The sequence below is a fragment of the Manis javanica genome, chromosome 10, assembly GCF_040802235.1.
Source record: "Manis javanica isolate MJ-LG chromosome 10, MJ_LKY, whole genome shotgun sequence".
Taxonomy (NCBI): Eukaryota; Metazoa; Chordata; class Mammalia; order Pholidota; family Manidae; genus Manis; species Manis javanica.
The window spans coordinates 88538792-88560645 of record NC_133165.1 but is presented as its reverse complement, the minus strand read 5'-3'; the positions used below and the strand labels follow the sequence as shown (position 1 = coordinate 88560645).

Sequence of the window (21854 nt, the reverse complement as noted above, 5' to 3'; positions counted from 1 at the left end):
AAATTTTTTTAAATGTATCACTGATATGCAATCTTATGAAGGTTTCACATGAGCAACATTGTAGTCTCAACATTCACCCATATTATCAAGACCCCCCACCCTTTGCAATCACTGTCCATCAGCACAGTAAGATGCTAGAGTCATTACTTGTCTTCTCCATGCTGTAATGCCTTTCCTGTGACCTACCTATATGGTGAGTGCTAATTATAATGCCCCTTAATCCCCTTCTCCCTCCTTGCACTCCTGCCCTCCCCCACACCTTCCCTTTGGTAACTGCTAAGTCCCTTCTTAAAGTCTGTGAATCTACTGCTGTTTTGTTCCTTCAGTTTTGCTTTGTTGTTATACTCCACAAATGAGTGAAATCATTTAGAATAATATCCAAATTCTTAACACTGTCTAAAAGATTCTACATGGTCTGACTCCTGGCTACCTCTCTGGCTTCATCTTATGTCATTTTCCCCCTCACTTATTCCACTTCAGTTACGTGGTCTTCTTGCTGTACCTTGAACACAGTAAGCATGCTACTTTGCCTCAAGGCTCTCTCCACTTGCTCCCTTTGCCTAGTTTGGTCTTTCCCCAGATATCTACTCTCTCATTTCCGTAAAGTTTATCTTTCCATATTATCACCTCAAAGAGACCTTGGCCATTCTTTATAAAATAGCACCTTCCATTCTTTCCTTTCCCCCTTTACCTGCTTCCTTTTTCCTCTTAGCATATTTATTGTTTATTTGCTTATTTTCTTTCTCCCCACAGGAATGTAAGTTCTAAGAGGGGAGGATCTTATCTGTTTTATTCACTGCCTTAGCCCCAGAGTCTTATGTAGTAGATGTTGAATATGAATTGAATGTATAAATGCATATCCGCAAATGTCTGCCATTGGGCTGTTATGTATTTGGTGTTAAAAAGATGTGTGATAGAGAAAACAAAGAAAAACCAATAAAAAACCGATAAAAATGTCAGTCACATTATCTAACGTAATTGCACACAGGTATTAACTTTAGTAACTCAGAAATAATAGCAGTTGCATTGAGTCGGTAGTAAATAATGCTGATTTTACCTCTGGTGTTTTTGAAAGGTGGACAAGCTGTTGAAAATGGACGAGAAGCTGATAATTTTGAAGTGTTCATTCAAGTTAAATTGCCATTAATAAAAATTTTAAACAATGTGTTTTATATATGAAGGAAGAAAATAAATATTTAGGCTAATATCAACAAAACAAGAAATAATAAGTGTTGGTGAGGATATGGAGGAAAGGCAACCCTTGTATACTACTGGTGGGATTGCAAATTGGTACAGGCGCTATAGAAAGCAGTATAGAGGTTTCTCAAAAAACTGAAAATAGAAATACCATACAATCCAGCAATTACACTACTGGGAATCTACCCAAAGAAAAACAAAATCATTAACTTGAAAAGATATATGCACCGCAAACCCCTATGTTTATTGCAGTATTATTTACAATAGCTATAGATATGGAAAGCAACTAAAGATATGGAAGCAACCAAAATATCCATCAGTAGATGGATGAATGGCTAAAGAGGATGTGGTATACCTATACAATGGAATATTATTCAGTCAAAAAAGAAAGGTTGCCATTTGCAACAACATGGATGGACCTAGAAGGTATTACACTAAGTGAAATATATCAGAGAAAAATGAATACCATGTGGAATCTGAAACACAAAACAAACAGAAATAGACTCTTAAACACAAAGAGCAGATGATTGGTTACCATGGGAATGGGGGGAGGATGGGTGAAATAGGTGAAGGGGACAAAGACGTACACACTTCAAATTATGAGATACTTTAGTTACAGGGATGGAAGTATAGCATAGGGAATATAGCCCATAATATTGTAATACTTTGTATGGTAACTACACTTATGGTGAACATTTAGTAATATGTATAATTGATGAATCACTAAGTTCATCTGAAGCCAATATAATATTGTATATGAACTATATTTCAATTAAAAAACCAATGTTCTATATAGTTTTTGGGGGCAATCATCTAAGATCTTTCTTTAAAATTAATGAGATCTATATCTCTTTGACTATACTAGTAGCTTCAATACCCCTAAACATATAAATTGGGAGATATAAAATACATACAGCTGAAGCCATATAAGTTACGAAGAATGTTGGCATATATTTAACCAACCCAAATATGATTTTGTAGGGGAAGCAGACAAATAGAGATTACACTGGGGCTGTATATCAATTTAGTGAATACTGCCATCTTAAAAATATTGTTTCCAATCCTTATACATGGAATGTATTTCCATTTATTTAGATCATCTTTAATTTCTTTCAACAACTTTCTGTAGTTATTCCATGATTTTAACTACTATATATATGTGTGTGTATATATCTATATACACACACACACACACACACACACACAACATTAGGAAGAAAATTATGCTGTGTTTAAATTTCCCATCTAGCAGAACTTCAGTTTCAGAATATTAAGTAAGGATTGTTTAAAAGTTAACTCTTTCTTAAAAAATTACAAACATACCTTGTCCCCATTTAACCTATTCTACAGAGGGTGTATTAATGCTGTTCTCTATTGCAGCTGTAGAATAAGATGTTCTACTTAATAATAAACCCAAGGGAGAAAAACCCCTGAATCTTACCATAGATGTTAAAAGCCATCCCAGTGGAAACAAGCACATTGGATCCCTGATGAGTATAGAGAATATGTTGTGCAGCACAATAGTGTTTTTCAGTAGAGTTAAGACCAAGCAAAAATAAGAGACCCAGCCTACCATCATGGGATAGAGATTTGGTGGTTCTGAAACAAAAAAATATACGATGGAGCAGAAAATTTAAATTTAAGGACTCACTAAAGTTCAAAAAGTTTTCAAGATTCCATGTTACAAATCTTCAAAATCTTGAAAAAAAGGAGACTTTAGTTGTAATTATTACTTTTTTTCTAACAATAAATAATATTGCAGTTAAAATCATGGAATAACTAAAAAATATTGTTGAAAGAAGTTGAAGATGAGCTAAATAAATGGATAGATATTTCATGTGTAAGGGTTGGAAAACTTAATATTTATAAGATGGCAATATTCCCAAATTGATGTATAGATGCAGTGTAATCCCTATCAAAGTCTCCAGCTGGCTTCTTTTCAGAAATTAACAAACTTATCCTAAAATTCATATGAAAATTCAATGGATCTAGAGTAACCAAAATAATCTTGAAAAAGAACAAAACTAGAGGATTCATGATTCCTGATTTCAAAACTTTCTGCAAAGCTGCAGTAATCAAGACTGTGTGGAACTGGCATAAGAACAGATATAGTAGATCAATGGACAAACCCATAGCTAACATCATACTCAATGGCAAAAAGCTGAAAGCTTTTCCACTAAGATCAGGAACAAGACAAGGATGTCCTCTCCCCACTTTTATACATAGTACTGGAGGTCCTAGCCATAGCAGCCCATAGCAGATAAAGGGACAAAAGGAATCCAAATTGGTAAGGAAGAAGTTAAACTGTCACTATTTGCAGAGGACATGATATTATTTTATATAGAATACCCTAAAGACTCCACCAAAAAACTGTTAGAACTAATAACTGGATTCAGCAAAGGTGCAGGATATAAAATTAATACACAGAAATCTGTTGTGTTCCTATATGCTAACAACAAACTAGCAGAAAGAGAAATCAGGAAAACAATTCCATTTACAATTGCATCAAAAAGAATAAAATACCTAGGAATAAACCTAACTAAGTTGGTGAAAGACCTATACTATGAAAACTACAAGACACTCATAAGAGAAATTAAGACACAAATAAATAGAAATACATCCTATGCTCATAGATCAAAAGAATTAATATCAAAATTACCAAATGACCAACCTTCCCAAGCAATTTACAGATTCAATGCAATCCCTATCAAAATGCCAACAGCATTTTTCAATAAACTAGGGCAAATAATCCTAAAATTCACATGGAACTACAAAAGATCCCAAACAGCCAAAGCAACCCTGAGAAAGAACAAAGTTGAAGGTATTACAGTCCCTGACTTCAAGTTGTACTACAAAGCTACAGTAATCAAAACAGTATGGTACTGGCACAAGAACAGACTCATAGATCAATGGAACAGAATAGAGAGCCAAGATATAAACCCATGCATATATGGTCAATTAATATACAATAAAGGAGCCCTAAATAGACAATGGGAAAAAGACAGTCTCTTCAATACTGGTGTTGGCAAAAATGGACAGCTACATGCAAGAGAATGAAACTGGATTACTGTCTAAACAAAAGTAAACTCAAAATGAATCAAAGACTTAAATGTAAGACATGAAACCATAAAACTCTTAGAAGAAAATATATGCAAAAATCTCTTGAACATAAACATGAGTAGTTTTTTCCTGAACACATCTCCTCGGGCAAGGGAAACAAATAAAAAATGAACAAGTGGGACTACCTCAAACTAAAAAGCTTCTGTATAGCAAAGGACACCATCTGCAGAACAAAAAAGGCAACCTACAGTATGGGAGAATATGTTTGTAAACAATTTATCTGATAAAGAGTTAACAGCCAACATACATAAAGAGCTCATATGCCTCGACACCCAAAAAACAAATAACCTGATTAAATAGTGGGCAGAGGTCCTGAACAGACATTTCTCCAAAGAAGAAATACAAATGGCCAACAGACACATGAAAAGATGCTCCACATCACTAATCATCAGGGAAATGCATATCAAAACCACCATGAGATATCACCTCACACCAGTCAGAATGGCCACTGTCCAAGAGACAAGAAATAACAAGTGTTGGCAAGGATGTAGAGAAATGGGAACCCTCCTGCATTGTTGGTGGGAGTGTCAATTGGTGCAGCCACTATGGAAAGCAGTATGGAGGTTCCTCAAAAAACTAGAAATAGAAATATTAGTCAACCCAGTAATTCTACTTCTTGGAATTTACCTGAAGAAAACAAAATCCCTGATTCAAAAAGATATATGCACCCATATGTTTATTGCTGCATTATTTGCAATAGCCAAGATATGGAAGCAACCTAAATGTCTGTAAATGGATGAATGGATAAAGAAGTGGTACATGTACAAAATGGAATATTATTCAGCCATAAAAAATCCTACCATTTGCAACAACATGGATGGATCTACAGGGTATTATGCTCAGTGAAATAAGCTAGATGGAGAAAGATAAATGCCATATGATTTCACTTATTTGTGGAATATAAAAACAAAGCAGAACAGAAGGAACAAAACAGCATTAGATTCATAGACAGTGAGAAGTGACTGGTGGTTACCATGGGGAGGGTTTGGGGTGTGTGGGTGGAAAGGTAGAGGGAGTTAAAGGGGCACAAAAATTCTCAATCATAATGTAGGTTGTTCACATGGATAGCAGTACAGTATGAATAACATAGCCAATGATTCTGTAACATCTTCCTATATTGATAGATAGTAGCTATACTAGGGAGGGGTTAGGATTTAATAATATGGGTAACTGTTGAATCGCTGTGCTGTGTACTTGAAACTAATATAAGATTGCATATCAATAAAAAAAGAAAGAATAGAAAGATAATTGAGTCATTCCTTCATTTAAAAAATCAACAGAAAATAAGTGTTTTCAAGGATATGGAGAAATTGGAACCATTGCACACTGTTGGTGGGAATGTAAAATGGTGTAGTCACTATAGAGAACAGTATGGCAGTTCCTCAAAAAAATTAAACATAGAATTACCGTAAGATCCAGCAATTCTGTTTCTGGTACATACCCAAAAGAATTGAAAGAAGGGTCTGGAAGAGGTGTTTATTCACAGTAGCTGTTAGGTGGAAGCAGCCTTAATGTCCATCTATGAATAAATGGATAAACAAATGTAGTATACATACAATAGAATATTATTTAGCCTTAAAAAGGAAGGAAATTCTGACACATGCTACAACATGGATGAGCCTTGAAGATATTATGCTAAGTGAAATAAGCTAGTCACAAAAAAACAAATATCATCTGATTCTGTTATTTGACGTACCTAGAATAATCAAATTCAGAGAGAGGAAGTAGAATGGTGGTTGCCAGAGGCTAAGGGAGTGGAATGGGGAGTTGTTTGATGGGCATAAACTTTTAGTTTTGCAATATTAAAAGTTTCTGGAGATTGGTTGCATGGAGATGGGAATGCACTTAACACTTTGGAACTGTACACTTAAAAAATGGTTAAGATGGCAAATTTTATATTATGTGTATTTTACCACAATTAAAAATAAAGCAAAATATATATATAAGTAAACAAAGCACAGTGTTTTAACATATAATTCTAATCTTTAAAATGTCTCTTTACAGGTTTATAAAATTAATTTTATATTTATTTGTTGCACTGTATTTTGTGTTGAAAGCAGTTTTTAACTGAGAAAATATAATACCAAATGACTTAAAATCTCATTCTTGAAGTTTTGTGAACTGTTTCAAAATGCTTAGTTATCTTCAATTGGCTTTTGTTTATGTTCTATTTAGTATCCATTTATTTATTCATTTTTTCCAGGTTTTTTTTGTTCTGTTTTACTTTGGATAATTTTTATTGTTGTATATCTTCAATTCATTAATCTTTTCTCCTGCAATGTCTGATCTATTGTTAATCCCATTCAATATATTTTCTTATCTCAAATATTTTTTCATCTCTAGAATTTTGATTTGTATTTCCTCCGTATCTTTACTTAAATTCATCTACTTTCTTGAATATATGCAATATAACTAACTTTTAACGTTTTATATACTAATAATGTAAATGAATTATTTATTTTATTCTAATATAGTTTCAAAATAACAGAAGTCAATCTTATTACTAGTGAAATGATTACTGAAAACTGTTTATTTTTTAGTCCCTTTTTTCTTTAGGATATATCTCACTATGTATGTACAATCAAATTACTGTGTTTTAAAGTCATGGGAAATAATTCCCCATTCTGTAGTTAGGCCACAAGCTACTTGGTTAGATCCATTTGCATTTAATTAGATTGATATTGATTTTAATTTTTAGATATATTTTTTTACCTTGATTTGACTATTATAATATGTAATATATTTACATGTTTTTAATAGTCAAATGATACAACAGATACAGTCAAAGTTTGGTTAGATCATGTTCTCTCCCCCTACAGGTTTGTTTTGTTTTTTTGGTTCTTGGTTTATGCTTCCATTATTTGTTTTTGTAATTGTGGTAAAATATACATAGAATTTACCATTTTAATCCCTTTTAAGCATGCAATTCATGGTATTAAGTACATTCGCAATGCTGTACAACCATCACAATTCATCTCCAGAACTTTTTCTTCAATCCAAACTGAAACTCTGTATCTGTTAAGCAATAACTTCCCATTATATCCTTTCCCCCAGCCCTTGGTAACCCCTATTCTACTTTCCGTCTATGAATTTTACTATTCTAGGTACCTTATGTAAGTAGGATCCACCCATATTTGTTCTTTTGTGTCTGGCTTATTTCACTTAGCTTAATGTTTTCAAAGTTTACCAATGTTGTAGCATGTGTCAGAATTTAATTTCTTTTTAACGCTGAATAATATTCCATTGTATGTATATACCACATTTTGTTTATTCATTCATCAGTCAATGACTTCAGCATTGCATTCCCATTTTGGCTATTGTGAATAATGCTGCAATGAGCGTAGGTACACAAAAATCTGTGTGAGTCCCTGTAATTCCCAAGAAATAGAACTGCTGGATCATATGGTAGTTTTACATTTCATTTTTTTAGTGACTGCTGTACTATTTTCCATTGTTTTTAAAACAACACAACAAATACTATAAGCTCATGGATTTTAACATTTTAAATATGTTGCAGTCGCTATTTTCAATGCTCACATGGACCATCACTGAGTCCCTTCCACTTAACTCCTGTATGTTTTTGATGTGACTTTGTTTTTTGATATTTTCTTTGCTTTCTGGAATGAGAAAGTATGTGAGACTGAGCTTCTATACATTTCCTACTTCAGGTTTGGAACCAACTTTTCTCTAAAATATTCTGGTTCCATCTAGTGGGAAGTGGTTATTTAGAGGCGACCATCAGTATATTAGGGATACTCACTGCTACATTGATCCAAGGCCTTGCAAAGCCACAAAATGTTTTCATTCATAACAGAAAATAAATAAAAAATTCATGCTGCTATTTACAGTTAAAATTAGGATTATAGGGCTTTAAATTTCATACTCGTCTTTTATCCTATACTTTATTCAACCAGTAATTATTGTACAGCTACCATATCCCTTATACTTTGCTAGGTGTTGGAAATGTACATTAAAAATCTTACATTTGATCTAGTTTCCATTTTTTTTTTCTGAATGAGTGAGGTCTTTTTTGTTCATCAGATTACATTGACTTCTAGTTTAAACTGCTGAGCAATATTGGATTGCCTTTAAAATTAGTTGATCTTGGTTTATTTCTTTATTTTATTTTTTTATTTTGATATCATTAATATACAATTACATGAGCAACATTGTGGTTACTAGATTACCCCCATTATCAAGTCCCCACCACATACCCCATTACAGTCACTGTCCATCAGCGTACTAAGATGCTATAGTCACTACTTGTTTTGTCTGTTATACTGCCTTCCCTGTGCCCTCCCTACATTTTGTATACTAATCATAATGCCCCTTATTCCCCTTCTCCCGCCCTTCCCACCCATCCTCCCCAGTCCCTTTCCCTTTGGCAACTCTTAGTCCATTCTTGGGTTCTGTGAGTCTGCTGCTGTTTTGTTCCTTCAGTTTTTGCTTTGTTCTTATACTCCACATATGGGTGAAATCATTTGGTGCTTGTGCTTGTCTTTCTCCACCTGGCTTATTTCACTGAGCATAATACCCTCTAGCTTCATCCATGTTGTTGCAAATGGTAGGATGTTTTCTTTTTATGACTGAGTAATATTCCATTGTGTATATGTACAACTTCTTTATCCATTTGTCTACTGATGGACACTTAGGTTGCTTCCATTTCTTGGCTATTATAAATAGTGCAGTGATAAACATAGGGGTGCATGTCTTTTTCAAACTGGGCTGCTGCATTCGGAATTCTGGGTCAAATGGTATTTCTATTTTGAGTTTTCTGAGCAACCTCCATACTGCTTTTCACAATGGTTGAACTAGTTTACATTCCCACCAGCAGTGTAGGAGGGTTCCCCTTTCTCATCCTTGCCAGCATGTTGTTCCTAGTCTTTTCTATGTTGGCCACTTAACCTGGTGTGAGGTGATATCTCACTGTGGTTTTAATTTGCATTTCCCTGATAATTACCCTTGTGGAGCATCTTTTCATGTGCCTGTCTTGGTTTCTTATTTTGCATTATTTCCATTAACTTACATTGAACTTAAGACTCCTGTAACTGTAATACTGTTATATCCCTTAGCTGACAGTGTCAAAGGAAAAATAAACTAAATAGGTTATTAATACCAAAACATCATTTCATCACCACTGGGTATTGTTCCAGAACAAAATGTCTTAGCACAATACAATTTTCTGCCCTTGGGTCCTTAACTTTTTGGTCATTGGACTGGCAGCTAAACTCTACTGTTGGAAAATCCCTTGGTCCAAAGCTTTCTGTGTTGGTGCTGATGCCTGCAATTGCGCTATTAAGAGTTTTGTTCTTTGAAGTTATTGGCCCATATTAAAATAAGAATACCCTTAGAGGATTAAAATTCAGAAACATAATTAACATATTAGAGTGAATGAATTTCTGAGGATTTTCCTTTCAGCTGAAAATATCTTTGGAAAGAATAAAGACCTAAGGCTAGCATGGGGGCAATTGCTTGGAAAGCAGACTTTGGGAACCTGGGGCAGAAGCACATGATGGCACAAGACACATGCCAAGAAGAGAAGGGGGCATGAAAATAAGCTTCTAAGACCTGATGAGGCATTTGGAATATTCACCATTTTATGTTAGTTTTATGAGACTCAGCAGGTAACCAGATCTTTGGCTGTATTTTAGCAAATAACAATTCTAAAAAGTACTAGTAACTATTACAATAGTCAAAACTTAATATAGCAAGGATGTTACCTAATAGTCTTTAGACATACATTTTGTATTTTATAAATAAGTTTTTTTATACTAAGACAGTTTAAAATAAAAATGTCACTTCATAGTAAAGGTATAAACCACAGTCAACAGTTATTCTTTCTCAATACATGAGAATTTTCTGACATCCAAACAGAAAACTCAAGACTAAAATCATTTAAGACAGGGAATACTTTATTCACACCCTCCAGAGAAATGGACAATTTGGGTCTGTAACAAAGCATCGTTTTAAAGCATGTCAGTAATTGTATATGAGAGTATATACTGCTACATACAAATTAACAGATCAGACCACACTTTTCAATGTTTGAAACAGAATAAGCTTCCCTATAAAAGCAGCACCTTTGTGACATCTTTAGTATTCCTCTCCTTCTTCCTCACCCTCTCCTTCAACAGAATCCACACCAACCTCCTCATAATCCTTCTCGAGGGCAGCCATGTCCTCCCGGGCCTCAGAAAACTCCCCTTCCTCCATGCCCTCACCCACGTACCAGTGAACAAAGGCACGCTTGGCATACATCAGGTCAAACTTGTGGTCCAGGCGAGCCCAGGCCTCAGCAATAGCTGTGGTGTTGCTCAGCATGCACACAGCTCGCTGTACTTTGGCCAGGTCCCCACCAGGCACTACAGTGGGAGGCTGATAATTAATGCCAACTTTGAAGCCAGTGGGGCACCAGTCCACAAACTGGATGGTACGTTTGGTCTTGATGGTGGCAATGGCAGCATTGACATCTTTGGGAACCACGTCACCACGGTACAACAGGCAGCAAGCCATGTATTTACCATGGCGAGGGTCGCATTTCACCATCTGGTTGGCTGGCTCAAAGCAAGCATTGGTGATCTCTGCTACAGAAAGCTGTTCGTGGTAGGCTTTCTCAGCAGAGATGACTGGGGCGTAAGTAGCCAGAGGGAAGTGGATGCGGGGATAGGGCACCAGGTTGGTCTGGAATTCTGTCAGATCAACATTCAAGGCTCCATCAAATCTGAGGGATGCAGTGATGGAGGACACAATTTGACCTATCAACCTGTTCAGGTTAGTATAGGTGGGGCGCTCAATATCTAGGTTTCTACGACAGATGTCATAGATGGCCTCATTGTCTACCATGAAGGCACAATCAGAGTGCTCCAGGGTGGTGTGGGTGGTGAGGATGGAGTTGTAGGGCTCAACTACAGCTGTGGAAACCTGGGGGGCTGGGTAAATGGAGAACTCCAGCTTGGACTTCTTGCCATAATCGACAGAGAGACGTTCCATCAGCAGGGAGGTGAACCCAGAACCAGTTCCCCCACCAAAGCTGTGGAAAACCAAGAAGCCCTGAAGGCCTGTGCACTGGTCCGCCTGTTAGAAATGAGGAATAGAGAAAACACAGTTACTGCTTTTTGTGATACAATCATAGTATATATATTTTCACTTTTCATTCAATTGCAAAGATACAGATCTTACTTTGACAAGAAACACTTTTTTCAAAACACAAACCTTCCTGGAATTACTTGGCTTTTCTTAAGTTAAAATATCTTACTTTTTTTTAAGTGACACCAAATAGTTCGTATTTTCATTTAACTTTTTGAAAAACTAAAAAGGAACAATTCACCTGACTCATTTTATTACATTTCAATTCTGTGTTTGAAAAGAACATATTTCAAATGTCTTCCTTGGGCTCAGTAATTGACTTTATTCTTGTGATAACAAACATACCAGCTTCCGAATTCGGTCCAAGACGAGGTCGATGATCTCCTTGCCAATGGTGTAGTGTCCCCGGGCATAGTTATTGGCAGCATCTTCCTTGCCTGTAATGAGCTGCTCAGGGTGGAAGAGCTGGCGGTAGGTGCCAGTGCGAACTTCATCTGGAAAAGGAGAGAACCAGTGGCCCCGTCACCGACAGTCTGCAGAGCCCGAGTGGCCCCAGGGAGCCACCAGGGCAGGCCTCTTCTGCCAGACCCCTGGGACCTCACTCATGTCACTGAAGGCCACTCACCAATGACGGTAGGTTCCAGGTCGACAAACACTGCCCTGGGCACATGTTTGCCTGCGCCCGTCTCACTGAAGAAGGTGTTGAAGGAGTCATCTCCTCCCCCAATGGTCTTGTCACTTGGCATTTGGCCATCGGGCTGGATGCCGTGTTCCAGGCAGTAGAGCTCCCAGCAGGCGTTGCCGATCTGGACGCCAGCCTGGCCAACGTGGATGGAGATGCACTCACGCTGTGGTAAAGAAAAGAGAGTAATTGTAAATTTAGGTTGTGTTAGCTTTTTGAATTTTCAGTAAATTTCTCCAAATATGTCTAATGGTATACAGACATTTCTTCAAATTTATTTGAGGTTATACATATCCCTAACATGATAGTAAGGATTACCTAAAAGCATCTGCTACAAATGCTGTGGATGGGTGTGGCTTAAAATAAGAAGTTTATACTGTTTAGCACATGGATACAAGCCCATTGTTCCCACAGCCATGTTTGAATAGAAGATTTTTTTATATTTAAAAAATACAGCATATTTTGTAAAATGGTATAAATTAAATTCAATCATTACAATCATTAGTTAATTGAAATCATTGTTATTTCCTTACCCTTTAGATAAAGATGAGAGTTTCTTCTAAATATGACTTGGTATTTCAACATGAACATCTGTACTGCAGCTGAGGCTAGAAGCCACACCCTTCTGCAGTCTATCTGCAGAATCCGTCAGTACTAGGGGTCTGGATGCTAAACAAGGTCTGCCTCCTGCATTGCTGCATTGCTGTATTTGCTGTGCCTAGTGCTAGCCTGTACTGTCTGCTACATTATTTAACAGAGCAAGCTCTATTTCCAGAAACTGCCTACATGATCTCATTGTGCTATTCTGCCAGTTTGCCTCTTCCGACCCAGGCTGGAACTGTATGCCTAAAGTGAAATGAATTAATGAAGATGCACTAGAACAAAGGACAGCTGGACAGAGTATAATTCTTCTTTGCAGCAATTTCATTACTTAAAAAAAGGATCTTCTCCACTGCAAAAAACTGAAAATTTATTAGTTTTTTAATTTAAATTGAAAACAGTTCCTCAAGTAGAAACAATTATCACATAAGAGGCTACCAAAAAGTAAATCCCGTGAATGGATAATAAAATATTTATTTATAAGAACAAAGCAGTATTTTCATTCTGAGATTCTCTACTCACTACAGAATATTCACTCATCATATTTAATGGAAATTTTCTTCTCTAAGGTCCTTATGGCTACAACTTGCATTGTCTATCCATTTCATTGTCTAGTCACTGACTAGGCGGTGGGGGAGCGGGGAAGGGCGTTTCCCTGGGTCCTAAGCATTAGTGTCCTAGCTCGTCAAGTGGGCTTTCTCTCTCGCAGAACATGCAGCCAAGACAGACGCACACGCACTGACTCGAGTCAGGGCGGGTGGACCCAGACCAGCCTTTAAAAGGGCTTGTCAAGTAAACTGTAATTTTGCATCTCAAGAAAAAAATATTTCACCTACGTTTTTAAGTAAATTAAAAACCTTTTAACGTCTACAGTTCCACAATGATGAAAGGCTGTTATTAAGTCTTTTGACAGAGGTTTAGGGAGGACGAACCCCGCCCAGTGGCTCCAAGGCCAGGGAAGCCAGAAACAAACAACTCCGCCCTTGCGCAGCCAGACGGTGGCTGCCACGAGCTCCAACAGAAACTACCCATTCTTTCCCCTTAATGCACGGGGGGAAATGCCAATCAACCCTCGAGAGATCTTTTAAACTAACCAAGGCTCCGCTTTGTCCCTGTCCTCCCCACCCGGCCTCCCAGCCATCCCCGGCCTCTTCGGACGACGACTCCTCTCCCTGCCCCTGGGGAACTACGCTTGGAAAACAGGAGCCTGTCGGAGTAACGAAAACGGTGCGCACATACAAGGGTGCGGAGCAGGCGACGCCACGCTCGCTTTTCCCTTCCCCCGACCTTTTCATCACCGACCCACCGGGCTGCCTGCGTCTCTGACGAGCTCGGGTAATAAAAACTCCGCGCCGCCTTTGTTCTACCACCACGGCTCTGCTGCGCCCCGGGCGCAGTTCTGGCTGGTCTCCTCACCCCGCACTGCGGCGGCGGCCAGGCTCAAGAATTTGGGGCAAAGCGAAACCTCGAAAACAAGGTTTAAGGCGAACTTTACCCAAAGGAGTTGGAAAGAAAAAAGGGCTTAAGATTTTCCAAGATTTTCCCCCAGGGCTTAAGACCATGGGGGACTGACCTCATCCAACGGCCACAAAGAGCCAGAGGAAACAGATTCTTACCATGGTTGCTGCTTTGCGGCTGCCGAGCAGATGGCGGAGAGGAAGAAGGGAAGTTTTTGCTTCTTACAGCGCGACTCTTAGGCGGTCGATGTAAGAAAACCTGCGGTGCAGGGGAGGATGCAGCTCCCTATATACAACTCGGTCACCATGGGGATGGGCTGGGGCCTTTTCCTGTTGGTCCAGACCCCTCAGTCAGCCCAGAGAAGCCACGACAGGAGAGTGGTGATTGGTGCAAGAGACATGGGATGAGGTAATCTTTCTCCCACCCCTTTTTCCCTAGCATCCATAGACTGTTTGCATCCTTCAGACAAAGAGACTGTGCAAAAACTGTCAGCGAGCATCCATTATGGGGTGGGGTTTGGGATGGGGTGGGGAGGGAGGGAAGAAAGAGAAATAGAGTTGAATTTTATATTCCTTAAGCCTCAAACTAGAGTTAAAATCTATGTAAATTTTTTTAACACGATGAATTTCTGTGGAGATGAAATATTTAATGTAAAATTACTACCAGCCCCAACCTCATATTTGGTGAGGATTTGATCATTCGGTAAGGATTCAGCATTTCTAATTGTTTTACAAATAAAATAGGAGAGAAGATGGAATGATGCTCAAAATGGCTTGGGTAAATGATTTTTTTTTTGGATTGAAAAAAGGTTCAATAAATAGGGCCATTCCAAAATGATTTCTCAGGTTCAAGTAATTCATTTTCAGACCTTCTTCTGCACACCTATCTCAAATAGCTAAACAGAAAAGGAAGATGGAAAGAATACCCATGCAAAATATGGAAGCACCCAAGTAGTTCTGACATAGCAATAATTAAGATCTAATGAACATACCATAGTTAAATAGTCTACTAGAAATATTCCTTTACCAGAAGTCTATGTAATACATTTTAAGTAGTATATAAGGAGAAAGATTTGAGTCCAGAAGTTAGTGCTACCTGTGTATGCAGTTATATTCTGCAGTGTTCTCTTTTCCGGTTAGAGAAAAATAACTGAGACCCCCGAATTAAAAAGGAAAGCTGTATAATGTAAAAAGAAGACCATTTTGTAATGTTGCCTCCATCCACAGACAACTGTATGATGTCAGCTCAGTAAGTGCATTTCTTTTTTATGTAGTTCTTACGTGAATTCGGTAAATCTCCTTTACTGAGATTGGACTCCCAAGTGTGGGAATTGTAGCCAGCCTCACACCGTTACTATTCAACTAGAGACTGATGGTTGTTCAATAGCCTCTTAGGACAAAAAGTCTTTTCTTTCACCCCCAAGAAATGGAGTGCAGTAACATTCTTTTGCTGTTTAGAAAGGTTCCATTATCAACAAGGTTAGGTTATGCAGAATAAGACTCTGGACTGGGTCTTTGCTAATGTAACTTCAGATGTAAAGAGGTTTGTTATGGCCCTCAAAGTTGAAACTTTTTATTGTGGCAGATATTTTTCCTTTTTGCTTTGAGCCACAGATTTTCAGGGTCTACAGCACCATTTACAGAGCTCTCTGCAGAGCCCATTCATTCCTGCTGGACTAACACGCAGAGCAGGGTGTGGGAGGGAGGGACTTGAGGAGACAGCTGCTTCAGGTTGTGGTGTGACAGTGGCTGCCATGGATTTTTCTAAGCCTTCTATCCACAGCTCTGCTTTACTTGTTCAAATTTGCGGCAGTAATCTTCCCTAAATTTAATAAAACCCAACACACAACTGATTTTGTCTACTTGTTGCATATTTCATTGGAAGAATAATCTTCAACATCATCTTATCTCTCTCTTTTTAGCAAATAAAAGTATATTTCAGTAAAGAGACATGAAAATTAAGGATGACTTGAATGCTTCTTTCTGAATTCAGAATTATATTTAACAAAAATATGAATTAAATAACAGGAGTGTATAAAGATTAATAAGTAGCTCATTGAAAATACTTCTTTCAAAATTTTAATAATGAAATAAATTAGACACAGCTGGACCACGCTGGACCATGTAAAATGTACAAAGCTGGCACAGTCTTAAATTTTATTTTCTTTACAATATAAAAGAAATATGCTATTTTCCCAGTGGCCTCAGTTCTTTATGCAATTTACAAAGGTTTAAATAAGAGAGGAGTGTTTGTGCCATTGATTCTTTGTAATTCTATCTCATAGCCATTCTGTTCCTTATGTAAATGAGGATTTTTTTTTCACCCATTGCATTGGACATGAGTAACAATAAAATCTAGGTCAGAATAGACTATTTGAGTACTGATAATCTTAAATATATATGTGGGAGAGCAGGGGAAATAACTAATCTGTTCTTTTTGTTCCTTATTATCTGACTTAATAGCAAACGAACTATGGGAGGCAAAAATATTTTTTTTTACTAGTTCATTTCTTATTTTTACTGCCAGTTTCTTTAACTTACATCAAATACATGTATAAATATTCTAATGGATTCATTATTTTCCATAGTAAAGATTATTTTAAGACACCTTTTATGATATTTGTGGAATTTAAATTATTTGTCTAGCCCATTAAAATGTCAGTCCTAGTCCCTGCAAAGTGCCTAGCATATACTAAAATTCATGTACATATTTATTGAATTAAATGAACAGCTTCTCTCTCTGCATATTTTCGTTTATTACTATCAAGGTTAGTAATTTAAAATGTAATAAAATATTTTACCTTTTTTTCTTCAGTAAGCATTTGATGAACATCTACACTCACCAGCGTGAGCCCTGGACCATCCTATATTGTGTGGGGAATTCAGAGGTAGTAGCATGGTCTCTTTTCTCTAGAATCTTCCAATCTAGTTGAAGAAATAAAACAAGTACATGTATGTGTGAGAATGATACATGTTTGTGTATATATGGGGAGGAGCCTTGTAGAATCCATTGCATGACTCCAGGTATCATAACTTATGTAGGAACCAAAGAGTCATCTAACACTTTTACCCCCTACTTCTTCATCTCCTGTTTATCCCAAACTCCATTCCAATCTGGATTCTGCTCCTACCACTCCTCGAAACCAAATGCCCTCCGCGTTTGTTCTTTGAGACACTTTTTGTTCCACTAGATACTTTTTAGTTCTTGTTGACTGCGTAAGCTTTGTCACAATTGATATACTAACCTCTTGCTTGACACCCTTTCTTCCCGTGGCCTCAAAAACTCTACATTTTCTGGGTTTCCCTCCTGCAATTTTTATTTCTTCCCAGTCTGCTGGTTCCTCCTCCTCTGCTAATCTTTAAATGCTGAAGTTCCTCAAGGTTCAATCCTAGACCTTGTGTGATCCCATTCACTCTTAGTGGGATGTTAAGTGCATTCATTTGCAAGGCTGCCAATCCTTTCCATATGCCCATGATTTCTTGACATCTCCTCTTGGTTCAAGATCCTATAATACACTTCTACTCTCTGGCTGGCTATCTCAAATTGAGATACTCACAGGTGTCTTGAACTAGTATCATCTCACAAACATGTACCCCCTACAAGGTTCTCTTGCTTATACCTGGTTTCTCCAATCAGAGATGGGAATTACTCTTGACATCTCCCTCTCCTTTTCTGACCACCATAGAATCAGTCAGTAAGTCCTGTCAAGTCTACCTTCTAAATACCTCTCAAGTCTTATTCTTTTCTTTCCATCTCTACTGCCTCCACTCTAGTAAGTACATCATCTCTTGCCTGGGAAACCTCAATGCCCTTCTAGATTTCCTCTACCCCCTCCACCCCAGACCAGTCTCCACACAACAGCCAGGGTGATCTTATTATATCACAGATCACAGATCATGCTGCCCCACTGCTCAAAGCAGATCAATGGCCACCTGTGAATTTAAAGATGAAAGTCCTAAATCCTTAATATGGCTGCTTCAATTCCATAATAGAAGCAAATTTATACATAAAATCTCTGAGAGGATACATTTTAAATTACATTAAGCTAATTTCCTGAGAGTAGATTTTGATAGGGAGAAGAGAGGTAAAGGGGTATAAAAGCTGGATATTCATTTTATAATTATTTGCTATGCTGGAATGTTATATTTTATGCATTTTGTATTTATTCAATTTTTATAATAAATATTTTTAACATTGACTCATGAGTTCATAAAGATGTCCCTGCAAAGGAAAAGAAAGATAAAAAAGAAAAAGTAAATTAAAAATAATCATCTGATACTATTGCACCATTGGAAATAACTAAGGCACTAACTCCATGTGCTACATATTGGCGAACAAATTTATCAAAGAATTGAGCGTTTGTCATGCATTTCCTGAACAAACTTATTTCAAGGGAACTAAATGACTCTGGTTAATTAGGGTAAGTCATTATTTTATAGCATAATACCAACTAGTAAATGTGGAAGTAATAATAGAATTAGAAAAATCACCCTTTACATCCCTTAGTGAAATTATTTATTTAGGTAATATCATCAGTGGATGAAAACTCAAATAAAATATTGATGGGCCATTTTTTAATGGGAAGATTATGCTATTACCATCTGAACTAACTGATCAATCTTAGCATTACTCAAAGTGGGACAACCAGACTTTGTAAACCTATGATGTGATACAATGAGAAGCACATAGCATAATGTATGAAGTGATGTAGCAGAAACAGTTGTGCTGAATCTAATCAAGGCTTTAGAGCCAACTTCTATTTATAGGAAATACAAGGGATAGAGGAACAAGTCAGATGACATCACAAGGAGGCAAACAGACAAACGCAGAGTGTGGGGCATCCTATAGGACAAATTATCAAAAAACAAACTTATCTTGTTTCTGCAACAAGTCAGTGGTAGAATGGAATGAAAAAGTGGGAAAGATGGACCCCTGTAGATCAGAAGAGATTTTGAAAACTACCAGATAATAATGGATGTTTTTTGGAACCTGATTCAAACAAACTAAATATGAAACATGCTGGAGATAACCAGAGATATTTGAAAATGGATTGGTTATTAGATAATACCAACTAATTATTGTTTCATTAAATGTGATAATGGTAATATGGTTATGCAAGAAAATTTTTATAATTTTTAGAGATGCGTGCAGAAGTATAGTGGATTAAATGAAATAAGGTCTGAGATTTGCTTTAAAATACTTCAGCAAAGCAAAAAGGGGGAAAATGATAGATAAAAGATTGTGGCAAAACTCTTGATAATTGTTGAATTTTAACAATGGAGTTCATTATATGGATTTCATTACACTGTTTTTTCTATTTCTGGGTATGTTTGAAATTTTCTTAGTAAATTTTTAAAGGATATAAAAAGAGGAAATTGTGTATGCTGAAGACAAACTTTATTTCAAAATTTGAAATACTACCTTGAATAGGAAGTTATAGAAATTTCAAAAGAGGGAAAATTCCTTGTATTTTTTATTCTATGGCTTATAGAAGCCTTCACTAGGAACTGTGGCTCTTAACTGAGTGGGATGGGAGTTAATACTTTATATGGGGAAAATAATATTAGCAAAGATATAGTATGAAGATTATCTGGTGCCTGTATAAGAAAGGCTAAAGAAATTGACTTGATTAGGGCATGCAAAGGAATTGTGGGTCATGTGTTATAGGGAGAGAGTGGAGCTGGTTGACAAGGCATTTTGAACTCCAGTCTGAAGGAGTTTGGACTTGAGTCCATAGACAGTGTGCAACCTTCATATTCTTATACAAAAGAGTAAAGGGAAGGGAGTAGCATTTTTATAAAATTAATCTGACAGGTAAGTGGAGCAGGGAAAGAGACTGGAGCTAAGGGAATCAATAGGAGATTATGTAATATCTAAGCAGAAAACTTCAGTCCATCATAATTACAGTGGGAATGGATAGAAAGAGATAATAGAAGAGACCATTCCAAGGGACGAATCCCAGTGGTGACTGGTTGAAAAATGAGGTAAAAAGGAAAGAGTCAAAATTAGCCTTATAACTTTTGAGCCTAGAGAACTGAGAGAAGGAAATGGAGGTTACTGGGAATCTGAGATTGACATTGCTCAGAGAAAGTCAAGACTAAAGGAATGGAAATGTGTATTTGGAAGCTAATGACAACAGTATTATATGCTGGTAGTACAGTATGATAATGGAATTCTCCAAATGTAACCCAGAAGGTCAAGTTATGCCACTGAATGGGAAATACAATTCAGGTGCAGTTATGTTCACAAAGTGAAAAGCCTTTGTTTTTTCTTCTTTATTTTGAAAGATTTTTGTTGAAGGAGGACATACATAAATTTCCACCAAACATACATGTACAATTTTATGAATTTTTGAAAACTCAACATTATTACCAGTGTAACTACATGCAGATCAAGAAACAGAACATTGTCACTACCTGAGAGGCCTCCCCATTGTATCCCTGTCTAAACACTGTCTACTCTCAAAGGTAATTCCCATTGACTTCTGCAAAATAGATTCATCTTGTCTGTCTTTGAACTTTATATAAATGGAATAGACTCTTTTATATATGGTTTCTTTCATTTAATATTGTGCTTGTGCAATTTACTCATACTGTTGAATGCAATTGTAAATTGTTCTCATTACTGTGTAGTATCCCATTGTATGAATATACCATAATTTATTTATCTTTTTCCCAATGTTAATGAATATTTGCATTGTTTCCACTTCTTGGCTATTATAAATGGCATTGCTATAAGCTTTCTTGTTCATATGTTTGGGTAAATATATTTACAAATTTCTGCTATCAACAAAAAGAGCCTCAGTAAATTCAAAAAGATTAAAATTCTACCAACCAGTTTCTCAGACCACAGAGGTATGAAACTAGAAATAAATTATGCAAAGAAAATGAAAAATCCCGCAAACACATGGAGGCTTAATAACATGCTCCTAAATAATCAATGGATCAATGACCAAATTAAAATAGAGATCAAGCAATATATGGAAACAAATGACAACAACAACACAAAGCCCCAAAGGATCTCATTCCAAACCCAAAGAGAGCCATTAAAGGAAAGAGGAATAACAAACTTTGTATTTCAGGAAAATCCTTCTGACTGCTATGTGCAAAGACCATAGGTAGAACAGAGTTGGGAATGGGGAACATGCAGCAGGGAGACTGGTAAGAAGATTGTTGCTTAGTAGGTGGCAGGGCTGACTTGATGAAGTGGTTGTGGGAATGGACATATTTGTGAGATACATAGAAGATTTAATCTAGAGTCACTAGTGATGTCTAGGAATGAGGAACAGTGAGGACAACCAGCTCTAGAGTCAGCAGACCTGGGTTAAATTCTTCTTTCTGTTACAATTTAGACCAAATTAGAAAAGCCATTCTGACTTTAAAGAATGGATTGGAAGAGTTTGAGACTGAAGGCAAGGAGACTAGTTAGGAGGTTATTATGGTCATCCAGGCTTTATGATGAGGGTCTGACTAAGGCCAAAGCTATGAGGATAGATAAAAAGGGATAGATTGGAAGGAAAGAGATGGACTGGGGAGTATTTGCAAGGTTGAGTTACCAAATTTGGGAAAAGACTTAATAAATTAAAATCAGTAAAGGACTACAAGAGAAAGAAGTGTCAGAAAAGGGAAAAAAAGGACTGGCCAAAGGAGGAAAAGCAAAAGGCATTGATGTTACCGAAACAAAGGAAGAATAGTGTAAAGAGAGTCCTGCC

The 21854-nt window shown here is 36.9% G+C and overlaps 1 protein-coding gene and 1 long non-coding RNA gene across 2 annotated transcripts; one reads left to right on the top strand and one right to left on the bottom strand.

The window, feature by feature from the left end:
- Nucleotides 1–10208: 10208 nt before the first annotated feature.
- Nucleotides 10209–14454, bottom strand: LOC108393018 (tubulin alpha-1A chain). The gene is made up of 4 exons (XM_036992010.2): nucleotides 14302–14454; nucleotides 12029–12251; nucleotides 11749–11897; nucleotides 10209–11391 (listed from the first exon to the last, which is right to left on the bottom strand). Exons 1-4 carry the CDS (start codon nucleotides 14302–14304, stop codon nucleotides 10411–10413), a joined length of 1356 nt encoding a protein of 451 aa, XP_036847905.1. The 5' UTR covers nucleotides 14305–14454; the 3' UTR covers nucleotides 10209–10410.
- LOC140843615 (uncharacterized) lies at nucleotides 14420–20815 on the top strand. The gene is made up of 2 exons (XR_012121506.1): nucleotides 14420–14551; nucleotides 16958–20815. It is a non-coding gene; the product is annotated as an uncharacterized lncRNA (long non-coding RNA).
- The last annotated feature ends 1039 nt before the right edge of the window (nucleotides 20816–21854 follow it).